This window comes from Monodelphis domestica, chromosome 1 (genome assembly GCF_027887165.1).
Source record: "Monodelphis domestica isolate mMonDom1 chromosome 1, mMonDom1.pri, whole genome shotgun sequence".
NCBI classification, from domain to species: domain Eukaryota; kingdom Metazoa; phylum Chordata; class Mammalia; order Didelphimorphia; family Didelphidae; genus Monodelphis; species Monodelphis domestica.
This window is the reverse complement of record NC_077227.1, coordinates 20,654,335-20,667,618: the sequence shown is the minus strand read 5'-3', so window position 1 is coordinate 20,667,618 and position 13,284 is coordinate 20,654,335. Positions and strand designations below refer to the sequence as shown.

The 13,284-nt window shown below is 41.8% G+C and overlaps 1 protein-coding gene across 2 annotated transcripts in view; it reads left to right on the top strand.

Annotated features, from left to right (window-relative positions):
• Positions 1-13,284, top strand: part of SLC16A9 (solute carrier family 16 member 9) — a 48,056-nt gene that overhangs the window by 23,986 nt on the left and 10,786 nt on the right. For both annotated transcript variants that reach the window (XM_056795774.1, XM_056795779.1), the window contains exons 3-4: positions 6,305-6,448; positions 11,420-11,515. In XM_056795774.1, coding sequence (XP_056651752.1) covers positions 6,305-6,448; positions 11,420-11,515 — 240 coding nt within the window. The remainder of the gene's footprint in view (positions 1-6,304; positions 6,449-11,419; positions 11,516-13,284) is intronic.

Genomic DNA, 13,284 nt, shown 5'->3' with positions numbered 1-13,284 from the left:
GTGGGAAAGGCATTGGAGGAGACTCTAGTATTTCTGCCTCTTCCCAAGTACATGATTTGGGGAAAGTCACCTCCTCCCTCTGAACCTCATCTTCCTCCTCTAGAAAAGAAAGGGGTTGGATGAGCTGATATTTAAAGTCTGGCGACCACTGACTCAGGGCAGAAGACCAGCAGGACCCCCTGCTTCTTATTCCTACCTTCCTACCTCTCCTCCATTAGTAGATCCAACCCATTTGCCCCACCTCAACTTCCTGGTCTGCACCAGGAGAAAGAGATAGTTTCTCATCTGTCTTTGGTTACCAAAAGCTTGCGTAGGTCATGCATTTTGTAGACTGTGTTGCAGTGCTCAATGGCTGGTGTATGTCGAGCTTGCTATTTTCCTTATTCTTTTAATATTTAGTCTGTGTGGTTTTGAAGAGGATAAATGATGCCCAGATATAGAATTGAAAAATCATGAGTAGGCTCTTTTCTTTTAAACCCTCGCCTTCCATCTTAGAATGGATCAATACCGTGTAGGCAGAAGAGTGGTAAGGACTAGGCAATGGGGATTAAGTGACTTGCCCAGGGTCACACAGCTAGGAAGTGTCTCAGGCCACATTTGGACCCAGAACCTCTTGTCTCCAGGTCAGGCTCTCTATCCATTAAGATAGCCACCCAGCTACCCTGAGTAGGCTCTTTTTAAATCTGTAGCAGATCCAAATAGAGCATCAACATGCTGTGATCTGCCATTTAATAATGAAAATATTTAAGGGTGAGCTTTACAAAATCAAGGTCTTGGGAAGGACATTGCTAATAGCAGTTTATACTAGGCTCTGCTCTAAGATTCCTCCCCAGCCCCCATTAGTGCAGCAGATTGAAGTGAGAACATGGGTGGCCAATTAAAAATCTGTTGACATTTGGTTCAGTTCTTCTCTAGAGATGGTCATTTTTCACTTCTTTCCAACATTTTCATCCTTTTCAAAAAATTGTCTTTGATCCCCTTCCCCTACTTTTGGTCTAGGCCTTTGATCATTCAATCAACCAATAAACCTTCATTAAGCAAGCATTTACTACGTGCCAAGCAATGTGCTAATTGCTGGAGCTATCTAGAAAGGCAAAAAATAAAGTCTACTTTCAGAGAACTTCCATTCATTCTAACGGAGGAGCCATTGTAAATAATTAGAGACTTACAAGATGTATACAGCTCAAATGGAAGATAATCTCAGAGGGAAGGAACTGCTTTGGGGATGGGAAAACCTTCTGCAGATGACGGGATTTGATCTGAGTCTTGAAAAAGAAATCAGGAGATAGACGGGAGAAGGGAGAGCATCTCAGACATGAGGTGCAAATGGCCAGTGCAGACACAGCAAGTATATCTGAATTAGAAAGTATATGGAGAGGGAGTTGAGTGTGAAGAGATTGGAAGAGTCATAAGGGGTCAGGTTGGGAGGGGCTTTAAAAGCCAAAAGAGGATTTGCCAGGTGATCTTGGAGGCAAGAGGGAGCCACTGGAGTTGATCGTGAAGGGGATGACAGTTAGATCTGCTGTTAGGACAATCCTGTAGGCAGCTGATGGATTCCAGTGGGGAGAATCTTGAGATAGGGAGACCCCCTGGCCCAATAGTACAGCTGTTCAGGAAGGCTCCTTGGAAAGGTCCTGGGGTGAAGATGCAGCTGGAGGCAGCTTCAGGTATGTGGCCTGGGCTATAATTAGTCTAAGAAACTTGTGGTGTAGAAACTCCCTCTGACATGCAGATTGACAACTCCTCTGTAATTCTTAGAGTTGCCTACAGCACTGTATTACACATATGGGCTAACAATGATATAATCTGAATGGTAATTTCTTCATAATATAACTGAAAGTGATCAGATTAGGTAATTAGGTTGCCTTTAAGGTCCCTTCTAGCTCCAGATCTACGATCCCTATCGCCTTCCCTTAGGTTATCCTGAGCATTAATTAGCATTTAGACAGGCACTAGGGAAGTGCCAAAAGTACTGTACTGTACCCAGGTCAGATCCCAAGCAGAGTACCATGCGCAGAACTGGGTACCTGTCTCATTTCAAAGAAAACTTCCAGAAGCTGGAGAGCACAAAGAAGATGGCGGTCATGTTTGGTGAAGAACCTCAGGGTCAAGCCATGGGAAGATTACTTTAAGAAAATGAAGGTATTCTGATTGGAGAAGAAAAGACTGGGAGGATAGGGGGAGAGATCATGATCAATTAACCATCTTCAAGTATTTAAGGGATGGAAGAAGGACTGGAAGTGTTTTATTTGGTCCCAGAGAGCAGATCTAGGAACAGGTAGAAACTTCAGACAGGAGGATTTAGTTTGGATGCCAGGAAAGTCTTAGTGATGAAGACTTTTTAGGTATAGTAGCCTCTTCTTCACTTGAAGTCTTCAAGCAATCTGGATGATGGCTTTAGGGGGACGATCCTTGTTAGACGAGGCCCTGGGGCCCCTTCTGTTCTTGAGACTCAGCTTTTGTGACCTCCAAGGCCTCTTCTAGCACTCATTGAATAAAAGGAAGGAAAGAACCAATGAATGGACAATAAAGAAATAAATTCATATGAAATGAAATAAACAGTAATGGAGTTATTAAACTCTTATTGTGTGCCAAGAGCTGGGGATGAAAAATAGAAGTAAAGTCAGTCCCTGCACTCAAGGAGCTTCTCTTCTAATGGGGGGGGGCAGAGATAGCACCCTCAATATCATAAAGTATTTGTAAGCTATTTTTAGGGGTGCACTTTCATGCTCAGAATTTGTTTAGAAGTCTATAGCCTTGCAGATCCCACATTTGTTTGAGGACAGATTTGTACTTCTCCTCTAAACTCGATCATTCCAGTAATGCTCCTTCAGTGTCCCCGTGGCTCCTCATTCGGGTTGAAGAACAATGCCCACTGGATTTATTAACACAGCCCTGAAGTGATGACAGAACTTGAGGGCCTGCAGATAGATTAGGCCTCCAGGAGATCAGAAGTCCAGATGAAAAGCATACATTTCAATGGAGCATCTGAGGGTTGCTGGATACATGCTCCTGTTTGTGTTGGAAGGACCATTAAACGGACTGCTTTCCATTGGGTAGCTGACTTTTATGGCAATCCAGCAATAGCATTTTCCTTGTGAGTGTCACAGAAATATGTGAAATACACAGACATTCTCTTCTGGTGCCTCATTCTAGTAGGAAGGGGACGAAGAGCCTTGAATGCTATGCCTAAGCTCTAGCAAATTCTGCTTAGAAAAGCTTTGGATGTGGGCCAGGCAAGGTTCAAAGAACCTACCTAAATACAAGGAGTTCATTTCCAGTTTATCTGCTGAGTGATGATTTCAGTGGTAGCAAATCATAAAAAACATTTACTATGGCAGGGACTCAACCTGTGGTCCGTGAACCCCCTCAGCCTTGGAGGTAAAGCCATAGTTAGATTTCGGGGAATTGTGGACTCAGATGAAAAAAGGGGATTACTCCTGAATTTCTACCAATCTCTCACTGAATGCTACCATTGCCTTTAATGATGGGGTTTAAAGGCATTGCTTGAAGAAAGGGGCCATGGGTTTCCAAGTCTGTCAGAAAAGCCTGGGACGCAGAAAAGAAAGGCACTATGGATGCGCTCGACCCTGGTGGAAGGGATACTTGTGGGGTAAAATCGCAGATGGGATTTTGAGATGTGAAACGCTCTATAAACATGTCAGTTTGCTCTTTAGTTAAGTATTTCTCAGAATCTGCACATTGTCTAGAGAGAGGTAACTATCTGTATGTGTCCTTTGGCTCCATCTCTGTTGGAATCCCTTTATTTCATGGGAATAATATTCCTGTAATGAATGCTCAATCTCTGTTTCTGGATATTTGTCTGTTGTGCTCTCTCTCTCTCTCTGCCCCCCCACCTCCCTCTCTCCTTTTCCTCCCCCTCTCTCTGTCTCTGTCTCTCCCTCTCTCCTCTCTCCCACCTCTGTCTCTCTCTGTCTCCCTCTCTCCTTCCTCTCCCTTCTTCCCTCTTTCTCTCTTTCTCCCCATTTCTCTTCCTCCCTCCATCCCTTCCTCAATCCCACTCCTTTCCTTTCTTCCCCTCTCCTTTGTTTTCCTTTCCTCTCCTCTACTCTCTTTCTGTCTCTCTCTTTTTCTCTCTTTCTCTTTCTCTGTATCTGTCTCTGTCTCTGTCTCTCCCTCTCTCCTTCTCTCTACCACCTCTGTCTCTCTCTGTCTCCCTCTCTCCTTCCCCTCCCTTCTTCCCTCTTTCTCTCTTTCTCCCCATTTCTCTTCCTCCCTCCATCCCTTCCTCAATCCCACTCCTTTCCTTTCTTCCCCTCTCCTTTGTTTTCCTTTCCTCTCCTCTCCTCTCTTTCTGTCACTCTCTTTTTCTCTCTGTCTCTGTCTCTGTCTCTGTCTCTGTCTCTCTCTGTCTCTCTCTCTCTCTCACACACACAGAGCAATCAATTAAGCAATCAATAAATGTTTATTAAATACCTACTATGGTCCCAGGCCTATAATGGAGAAAACAATGGTAGACAAACAGGCAACAAGCATTTAGTAGATGTCTACTGTGTGCCAGGCTCTAGGGACACAAAAACAGCCAAAAACCAGTTGCTGGCATCACAGTCTAATGGCAGGAGGGTAGGTGGAAGACATGTGACCAACTACATAAAAACTATCCCTAGGCAGGGTAAATTGGGGCTGATCAGTAGAGGGAAGGTCCTGGTATTAGGGGGAATCTGGAAAGGTTTCTTAGAGAAAGAAGTTGAGAGTTGAAGGAAGATGGAGAAACCCAAAAGTGGAGACAAGAAAGGAGAGAATTCCAGGTGTGAAGGGGCAGCCCATAAAAATAAACAGAGATGCCTTTGCTTAAGTGCACTCCCTTTCAAATCTCCTTATGATTAGCTGAAAAGGAGAGCTAGCATGGAAACTTTTAGGTGCTATGTAAATTTGAAGTCATGATTATTGGTATTCCACCTGATTGAGGAGTCCTTTTTATCTGTAGGTTGACAGTGCACCCCATCCCCTGACTTTGGGGAGCACAAGTGGGAATTTGGGTGTAGTTGAGGTAGCACACCCACTAGGATGAGAAGATTCAGAGCTGGAAGGGGCTTTAAAGATCATTCAGACCAATCCTCCCATTTTTTCAGAGAAGAAAACTGAGGCAGTGAAGGACTAAGGAAATAGGCCAGGCTCACTTAGCCTGTCAGTATCTGAGGTAGGATTTGAACTTGTGTTTATCCTGTTAGCAAGACCTGTGTTCTATCCATCACACTACTTGCCTACCTCTAAGTCAGAGATGACTGGAGAGATTCTCTCCCTTTTTTTCTAACTTCTCCCATTTATTTGGTTCCCCCTTATGGGGGACAGTGTGGAATGTCAAAGATCAGGGACCAGAAGGAACCTCAGAGTCATCTTGTCTAGACACTTCATTCTAGAGATAAGGGAACTGAGGACCGAGAGGTTCCTGACTGTCTAACCCAGGAGGTTAGTGTCGGGCTGGGATTTGAGCCTGGGATCTCTGGTATCATACATAGTCCTTTCTCTTTTCCACTGTCCCATGCTTCCTCGCAACATGGTATTTATCAATGTCACCTTCATACACTTTTCTTAGTGATTTCATTTGAATCACAGAATTCCTATGTTAGTAGGAGACCCAAAAAGGAGAGGCAGTTCAATGGAAAACTCATAAAATTTGGGTTCTGGGTTCAAATCCTGTACTCTTGTGACCTTCATTCCTTTTACTTCAATGGACCATAGTTCCCTCATCTATAAAATGTGAAGTCAATGAGATAATTTCTAAGGTTACTTAGCTTGGAAATCATGTGATTAGTCAACCTGGTACCTTCATAGAAATCTCTTCCAAAGCATATTTGAGAAATGCCAAGAAGAGGCCATACAGCACCTCCCATTATGGAACTTATAGGAAGGTCTTCCCAAGACCAACCAAAGTTGTTGTTTGGCCTTTTAGGGCCATATAGAATGAGGTTCATCCTTCTTTCCTGTGATTTCCCAGGTGAGCCAATTCTCTCTGCCAATGTAGGCTGGCATTTTCCCTGGCATTTACCCAGTTACTTGACCCTTCAAAATAACCAAGATGTATTTAGTCAACAGCTGCTGTCCTGCTCACTCATGGAACCAAGGTTGTGCTGGGTGAGAATTGGGTGGTGCTGAAAATGCAGATGGCCTTGATGGCCCTTCCTGCTCCTCATTGATGCTTCTAAGGCCCCAGGGGACTCTAACCCTTCTCATTTTCTAAAATATGAAATAATCTCAGGCCGGGGATGGGGAATCAACTAACTTTTCAAACATTTTAATGAAAGTTCTGTTGTTTTGTTTTGTTTTGTTTTGTTACTTTTAGGTCCCCTCTGTAGCCTGTGTGTTCAATCCTTCGGTGTGAGACCTGTTACCATATTCAGTGGCTTCATGGTGGCTGGGGGCCTCATGTTGAGCAGTGTTGCCCCAAATATCTACTTCCTGTATTTTGCCTATGGAGTCATTGTTGGTAAGAGACCTCATCCCCATCCCATGACTTCAACCACATGGAAACAAAATACCTTCCAAATTTGTTGGGTGTGGTGGTGAAGGATCAAATAAAAACAGAGAGAGATTTAGATATTGTCTTTGTTATATCATCTTCATTTCTGAATATATCCCTCCTCTTTCCTCTCCATTATAAGAAAAAAGAATAATAAGAGTCAAAAGAATAGCAATAATAGTTAATAATAGCGAATATCTAGGCAGCTAGGTGGGCAGCTAGATGGCACAGTGGATAGGGCACTGGGTCTGGAGTCAGGAAGACTCTTCCCGAGTTCAAATCTGGTCTCAGACACTTATTAGCTGTGTGACCCTAGGCAAGTCACTTAATTCTGCCTCAAATTTTTCATCTGAAAAATGGGCTGAAGGAATAATGGCAGTAATTCCAGTATCTTTGCCAAGAAGACCCCAAATGGAATCATGAAGAGTTGGACACAACTGAATAAGCAATTATTGTGTATTATTATTATTATTATTATTATTATTATTATTATTATTATTATTATTATCCCTGGCCTTTCTGACTCATATCCTCCCCCTGATAAGACATGAGGAGAAGAACCACCAAAGTCTCCTAACAGGGTTCCAAGAAGGGGACTGTATTTCAGTCATGGCTGTTCAGCCTGGTCAAACATCCTGAGGCAGGGAATGGCACCTGCCATGGGACAGGACATGACCAATTGGCTACCTGTAGCTGAAACACAGGGTGCATTGGAGGAGGGTTGTGGGAGCTGCTAAAGTGGAATCATCTCTGTTAATTAGGAAACCTGGAATCGAAATACTCCTTCCTTGTTTTGCCAACAGACTCCACTTTCTCTTCTGTGATCTTTCCTTCATATCTTTATGGTCCTTTGAGACTGGCAGGGAGAGACGATTTCATAGCCCAATCCTCCTCCTTTAATTACACAAATCAGGCAAAATTGGTTTCTCTTTTATTCCCCCAGCAGAAGTGAAAGTTTTATTGGCCTTTTCCTAGAACTGTCATAAAAGAAAATGGCCCTTAGTTTGCTCTTGACCTCCAGTTACCTTAAAGTACTTCTCTGTGACTTCCTGTGGCATTTGTGTGGACGTTACCCTAAAATGGTAATGGTTGTCAGCATCTAGAGAGTCTCTCCCAAAACACTGCCTGCAGGTATTGTGGCCCCCTTGGGCACTCTACAGAGTTCCTCAGAGTCATGCTTTGTTAGGCATAAAATTAAATATACAGGATTGCAAAAGAAACCAATTAGACTGAAATAGAGATAGTGGTTTGCTGGTAAATGTTTAACAATCAGCTCTATGACTTAGGCATACATAGAGAGCATTTAATTCACATTATTCACATCTTTGCTGGAGCTTTTTAAAGAATAGACAACAACAGGACAATAATTGAACCCTGGTGTGTAGCATTTAATAATGTTTGAAGTGTCAATGTTCACAAAGAAAATTTAACAACTGAGCTTTCTGGGTCTCTACTGCTGGCACCAGCATGTGTCTGCATAGAGCTATCCTCCCCCTTTCAAGTTCAGGTGAAGAACCTCTCGTCTACACTCTGGGAACTATCTGGGTATTTGGAAACCTATCTGGTGCTGTGTAAGAGGCAAATGAATTATCTGCTTCCAGACCTCATCTGTAAAATGGGGGAATGGGTGGAATAGACTCCCACAAGGTCCCTTTTTGCACTAAATCTATGATTATAAATCTAAATCTGTGAGGAACTCTCTATTACTCCAAAGGGTCCTGACTGCAGATACTCTGAAGGTTCTCCTCCCAGAATAAGTAGCTTCTCTCTGAACCGAAGTTCAAATCTGACCTCACACACTTACTGACTGGGTGATCTTGGGCAAGTAATTTAACCTTTCCTGTCTCAGTTTCCTTATCTATAAAATGGGGATAATAATAATACTTATTATTACAGAGTTATCATGAGACTCAAATGAGATATTTGTAAAATATTTAGCACAGTGTCTGGCACATAATAAGAGCTATAGGGATGCTGGCAATACTATTATTAAAAATACAGATAGCTGATAGAAGCTACGTGGCTCAGTGTATGGAAAGCCAGGACTAGAGATGGCAGGCCCTGCTTTCAAATCTGGCTTCAGACACTCAGAAACTCAGGTCTCTATACTTCCTAGCTGTGTGACCTTGGATGAGTCATTTAACTTTCTAGCCTTTACTGTTCTCCTGACTTGGAACCAATATATAGTATTGATTCTAAGATGGAAGATAAGGATTTAAATTTATATACATATATATATATATGATGCATTTTTATATTCTATATATTTACAACCTCAACTCCAACTCCCATCTTGTCATATGGGTATATATGGATATCTACATACAACCATTTAAATCTAATAAGTTTGGGGATTTTTAGTACCTGTCTTTTGCCAGCTGTTGCCCTAAGTGCTTGGGATTTCAAGACAAAAAGCAAAGGGAGCCTTACCCTTAAGGAATCACTGAAGAGAAAATAACAGAGGGTTTCTCTCTCTCTCTCTCTCTCTCTCTCTCTCTCTCTCTCTCTCTCTCTCTCTCTCTCTCTCTCTCTCTCTCTCCTTCTCTCTCTCTCTCTCTCTCTCTCTCTCTCTCTCTCTCTCTCTCTCTTCCTTCCTTTCTCTCTCTCTCTCTCCCCCTCTCTCTCTTTCTCTTTTCTCTTCCTTCCTTCCTTCCTTCCTTCCTTCCTTCCTTCCTTCCTTCCTTCCTTCCTTCCTTCCTTCCTTCCTTCCTTCCTTCCTTCCTTCCTTCCTTCCTTCCTTCCTTCTTTCCTTCCTTCCTTCCTTCCTTCCTTCCTTCCTTCCTTCCTTCCTTCCTTCCTTCCTTCCTTCCTTCCTTCCTTCCTTCCTTCCTTCCTTCCTATTTTGGCCCAAGTTTTAGCAAGGAAGGCAGAAGACAAACTTTAAAAGTAGGGATCATGACTGAAAGCTTGTCAGACTAAAATGAAGCTCGGGCTGTCTTGACCAGAGTAGATCTGGGTTTAGGCCAGACAGCTGAGGTTCATGGATATAGCTTACTTCAAACAGGCTGCGGTTTCACTAGGGAAGGGACTGATGCAGATCTTGGGGGCCCCACACTGTTGCTGAGGGTTTCAGGAGTTGCTGTGGCCCAAAATAATCACCACCTGGTAGCTCACCCCATGGCTTGGGTGTCTCTAATCTTAACCCGGCTGGTCTGTGAGTGTTAGAAACACAGTCTGTTGCTCAATTTGTCCTTGAGGTTTTTCCAGATTGGTAAGACTTGTCAGAGTCTGCACTCTGATGTGCATAGCTTTTGATCTAATTTACCCCCATACCAAGATGAGGTATCACAGTTGGATTTTATTGGAATATTTAACTGCCCTCCACTAAAACCCTGGCAGAGATAAGGAAGTAAGAATAAGGAAATGAGTCAGTAACTGTTAAAAGGAGGAGTGACTACTCACTGGGTTACATATGGGCGTAGCCATCCCTAGAAGATGGATTGATTGTCAAAGAACCCAGAATTGCACATTTGGAAGGTTCCCAGCAGGTCTTTTAGTCCAGCTCTTTCTACCTCCAACCATTTAGTCACCATCCAACACAACATGAAAAGTGGTCTTTTACCTCTATATAAAGATGTTAAATGACTTCCCAAGGTAACCCATTCTTCTTTGGGCTCGCTGTAATTTTTAGGACGTTTCCCCTTACTTTCTTGCTTGTTATTGAGTTGTTTCAGTTGTGCCCGACTCTTCATTACCCTCTTTGGGTTTTCTTGGCCAAGAAACGGGAGTGGTTTGCCATTTTCTTCACCAGCTTATTTTATAGATGAGGAGCTGAGGCAAACAGGGTCGTCCAAGACCAGATTTGAACTCATAAAGAGGAATCTTCCTGATTCCAAGTCCAATGCTCCATCCACTGCTGTCTCTTACATTAAGCTTAAACATGCTTCTTTGAAACTCTTCCCTTTTTGCGCTTGTTTACCCACTAGAAAATAGAATGGGTCTAACTCTTCTTCTCTTGAGTGAGAGCCTTTCAGATACCCGAGAAATACTTCTGTGTCCTCTTGAGTCTTCTCCAGACTGAATATCCCAGTTTTTTCCACTGATCCTCACATGGCATGAACCTGGGGCCCTTCACCAGTCTGATTGCTCTCCTTGGATTACTTTTCCATTCATCTGTGTCCTTCCCAATACAAGGTGTCCAGGTTCATTTGTTTAAACAAAGGTGAACTTAAGCAAAAATTTAACTGAAGAAAGACAAGAAAATAGAATGAGAGGTGAATTGTAATCTAAGGAAGAAGCAACTAGGATTTCTTTCTTATTTATCAAAGAACGCAGGTTGCATTGCTCAAGCAGTCAGTTAAATATATATTAAACAGTTACTTTGGGCTGAGCAGTGTTCAGCAGCAGGCAGAGAAAGTCAGAAACAGAACCTGAGGAGTTTTACATTAATGATGGAGAAAAATATTAAAAAAATTAGAAACATACAAGATATACACAGAGCCTTTGGAAGATTATCTTTGAGGGCAAGGTATTAGCAGCAGATTGGAGGGGCAAGAAAAATCTCAGCTTGAAGGAAGCTAGGCAGGTGGAGGTGAGAAGGAAGAACATTCCAGGTATGGGGATTAGCCAGTGCAAAGGCAAAGAGATGATAGCTAGAGCATCATGAGGGAGGAAGAGCCAGTAGGCTAGCTACTATGGATGTGTGGTAAAGTTCAGGGAGGAGAATGAAGTGGAAGAAGCCTAGAAAGGTAGGGAAGTGGAGATGACATAAAGATACAGAGAAATTTCTGACTTAGTGAAGGGGGAATATCTAGATATAACCATTAAGATTGAACCCTCTGCTCATGGGATCCAGGGGAGATGTGAAGAAATCTATGATCTTGAAACTGTCCATAGTTTGACAAAGCCACTAGTCAATCGTGGCCATTATCAAGCAGCTATGACTTTGCATAGAAGGGTCTGTCTTACCCATGGGATGTCTGTGGTTTTCTGTTTTAGGTCTTGGATGTGGTTTATTATACACTGCATCAGTGACCATCATATGCCAGTATTTCGATAAACGCCGCGGTCTTGCACTTGGCCTGGTTTCAACAGGTAGGTTTTCTGCTTTTATAGGGGGTCTGCAGCCTTCAAAACGTGCCCAGAAAATATGAGCCACAGACAAATGTACTCACTTCATCATTCCCTGGGGGTAGAAATACAAGTACTTGATCCCCTCCTTTCTTCACTCAAGAGAAACTTCCACTCACCTTGTTCTATGGGGGTAATGCCCTGTCTAGTTGGATAACATTTAAGATGGATCCAGGATCTCATTCAATGTTGGTGTATGTTTTGTTTCCCCCCCAATTAAGGGAAGAGCAGAGAATTCTGCTTGGCATCTCAATGGGTTTAATCACTGCCTGTTCATTCATTCATTCATTTATTTATTCATTTATTTATTCATATTCTCTCCATGGCTGAAGATTGCAACCTATCCACACCTGCCTTTTTGTCTAAGTCCCTTCATAAATCCTCTATAAAAAACTTTAATGCACTAATGGGGTCTTCCTTATCCTCTAACTGTTCACCTTTCCTCACTCATATTTGCCACAGGGCTAATCCACTTTTTTTTTCTCTCATTATATCTAGCCCAATGAAGCTTTTCATGACTCTATTCTCATTTGTGCCTTTGTTTCCAACATCCTACATCTTGATTACATTTACAATGCATCTCTTTATTGCCCTTTGGTGACCTATGAAAATGTAATATCAATAGAAGTTCTCAAGCCTCTAACAAAAACCAAAATAGTAACTGTGCCAGTATAGAGGCACTGAATCTATAAGTTTAATATGGTAGGTTATTTCTTGGGCTTTTGACTATGTATGATCTAGTGTGAAGATATGTTCACTAAAGGAGCCAAATTTACATTTACAAATTTATTTTTCTCCTCTCCCAATTTCAAGTGAATAATTTAGAAAAAAGATGTCTAGTTTTCTTCATTTTTTCTTGATGTGAGATTATGAGCACTTTTTTTTGAAGGAAATAAAATAAAATTTTACTGTTAGTGACTTCATTCCTTAAAAGCTGATGTTATAATTTCTAAAAGTTATACTTGGAGCTACACTAATCATTAATGGGCCTCATTTGCCTCAGAATTAGACAATTGTATCAATTGTTCTCCAAGGAATAAAAGTAATAGCTCACTTATTTATAGTGCTTTAAAATAAATCTCTTTATTCTACAGCTAGTGCTCTATCTGCTGTAAATTATTATTGCCAATAAAAGATAACTGATGTGTATACATTACCTTGAGCTTTCTAAAGTGCTTTCTTCACAACAACTCCATGAGGGAGGTAATATAAATATTATCTTCATTTTATAGATGAAAGGACTCAGAATCAGAGAAGAGAAGTCACTTACCCATTATCACAAAACCAGTGGCCAAACTGGGACCTGAGCAGAGATGTTCTTTGGCATAGTCACTCTCTTAGCATGACAAAAGAACCACATTGCATTGCTCTGTGTTTAGTTTTTGAAAATCTTGTAGCAAATTCAATGGGAACATGATTCAGATAAGAGGTAGCATAGAATAGGGGAGCCTAGACAAGCTGGGTACAAATCTAGCCCTTGAGACTTGCCAATTTGTGTGACTCTGGAGAAGTCATATCATCTATTAGTACTCCAGTGTCTTCATCTGTAAAATTAGAATAATAATTTCACCTACATCCAATGAGATAATATATATTACATGCTATATAAATGTTAGCTATTATTATTCCTCTTAAGAGGTAAGAACTTGAGGACAACAGAATCCGAAGACTGACATTTCCCTCTTAACAATACTCAGCAAAATGTCTTACATCAAAATATTTTACTGTGCATT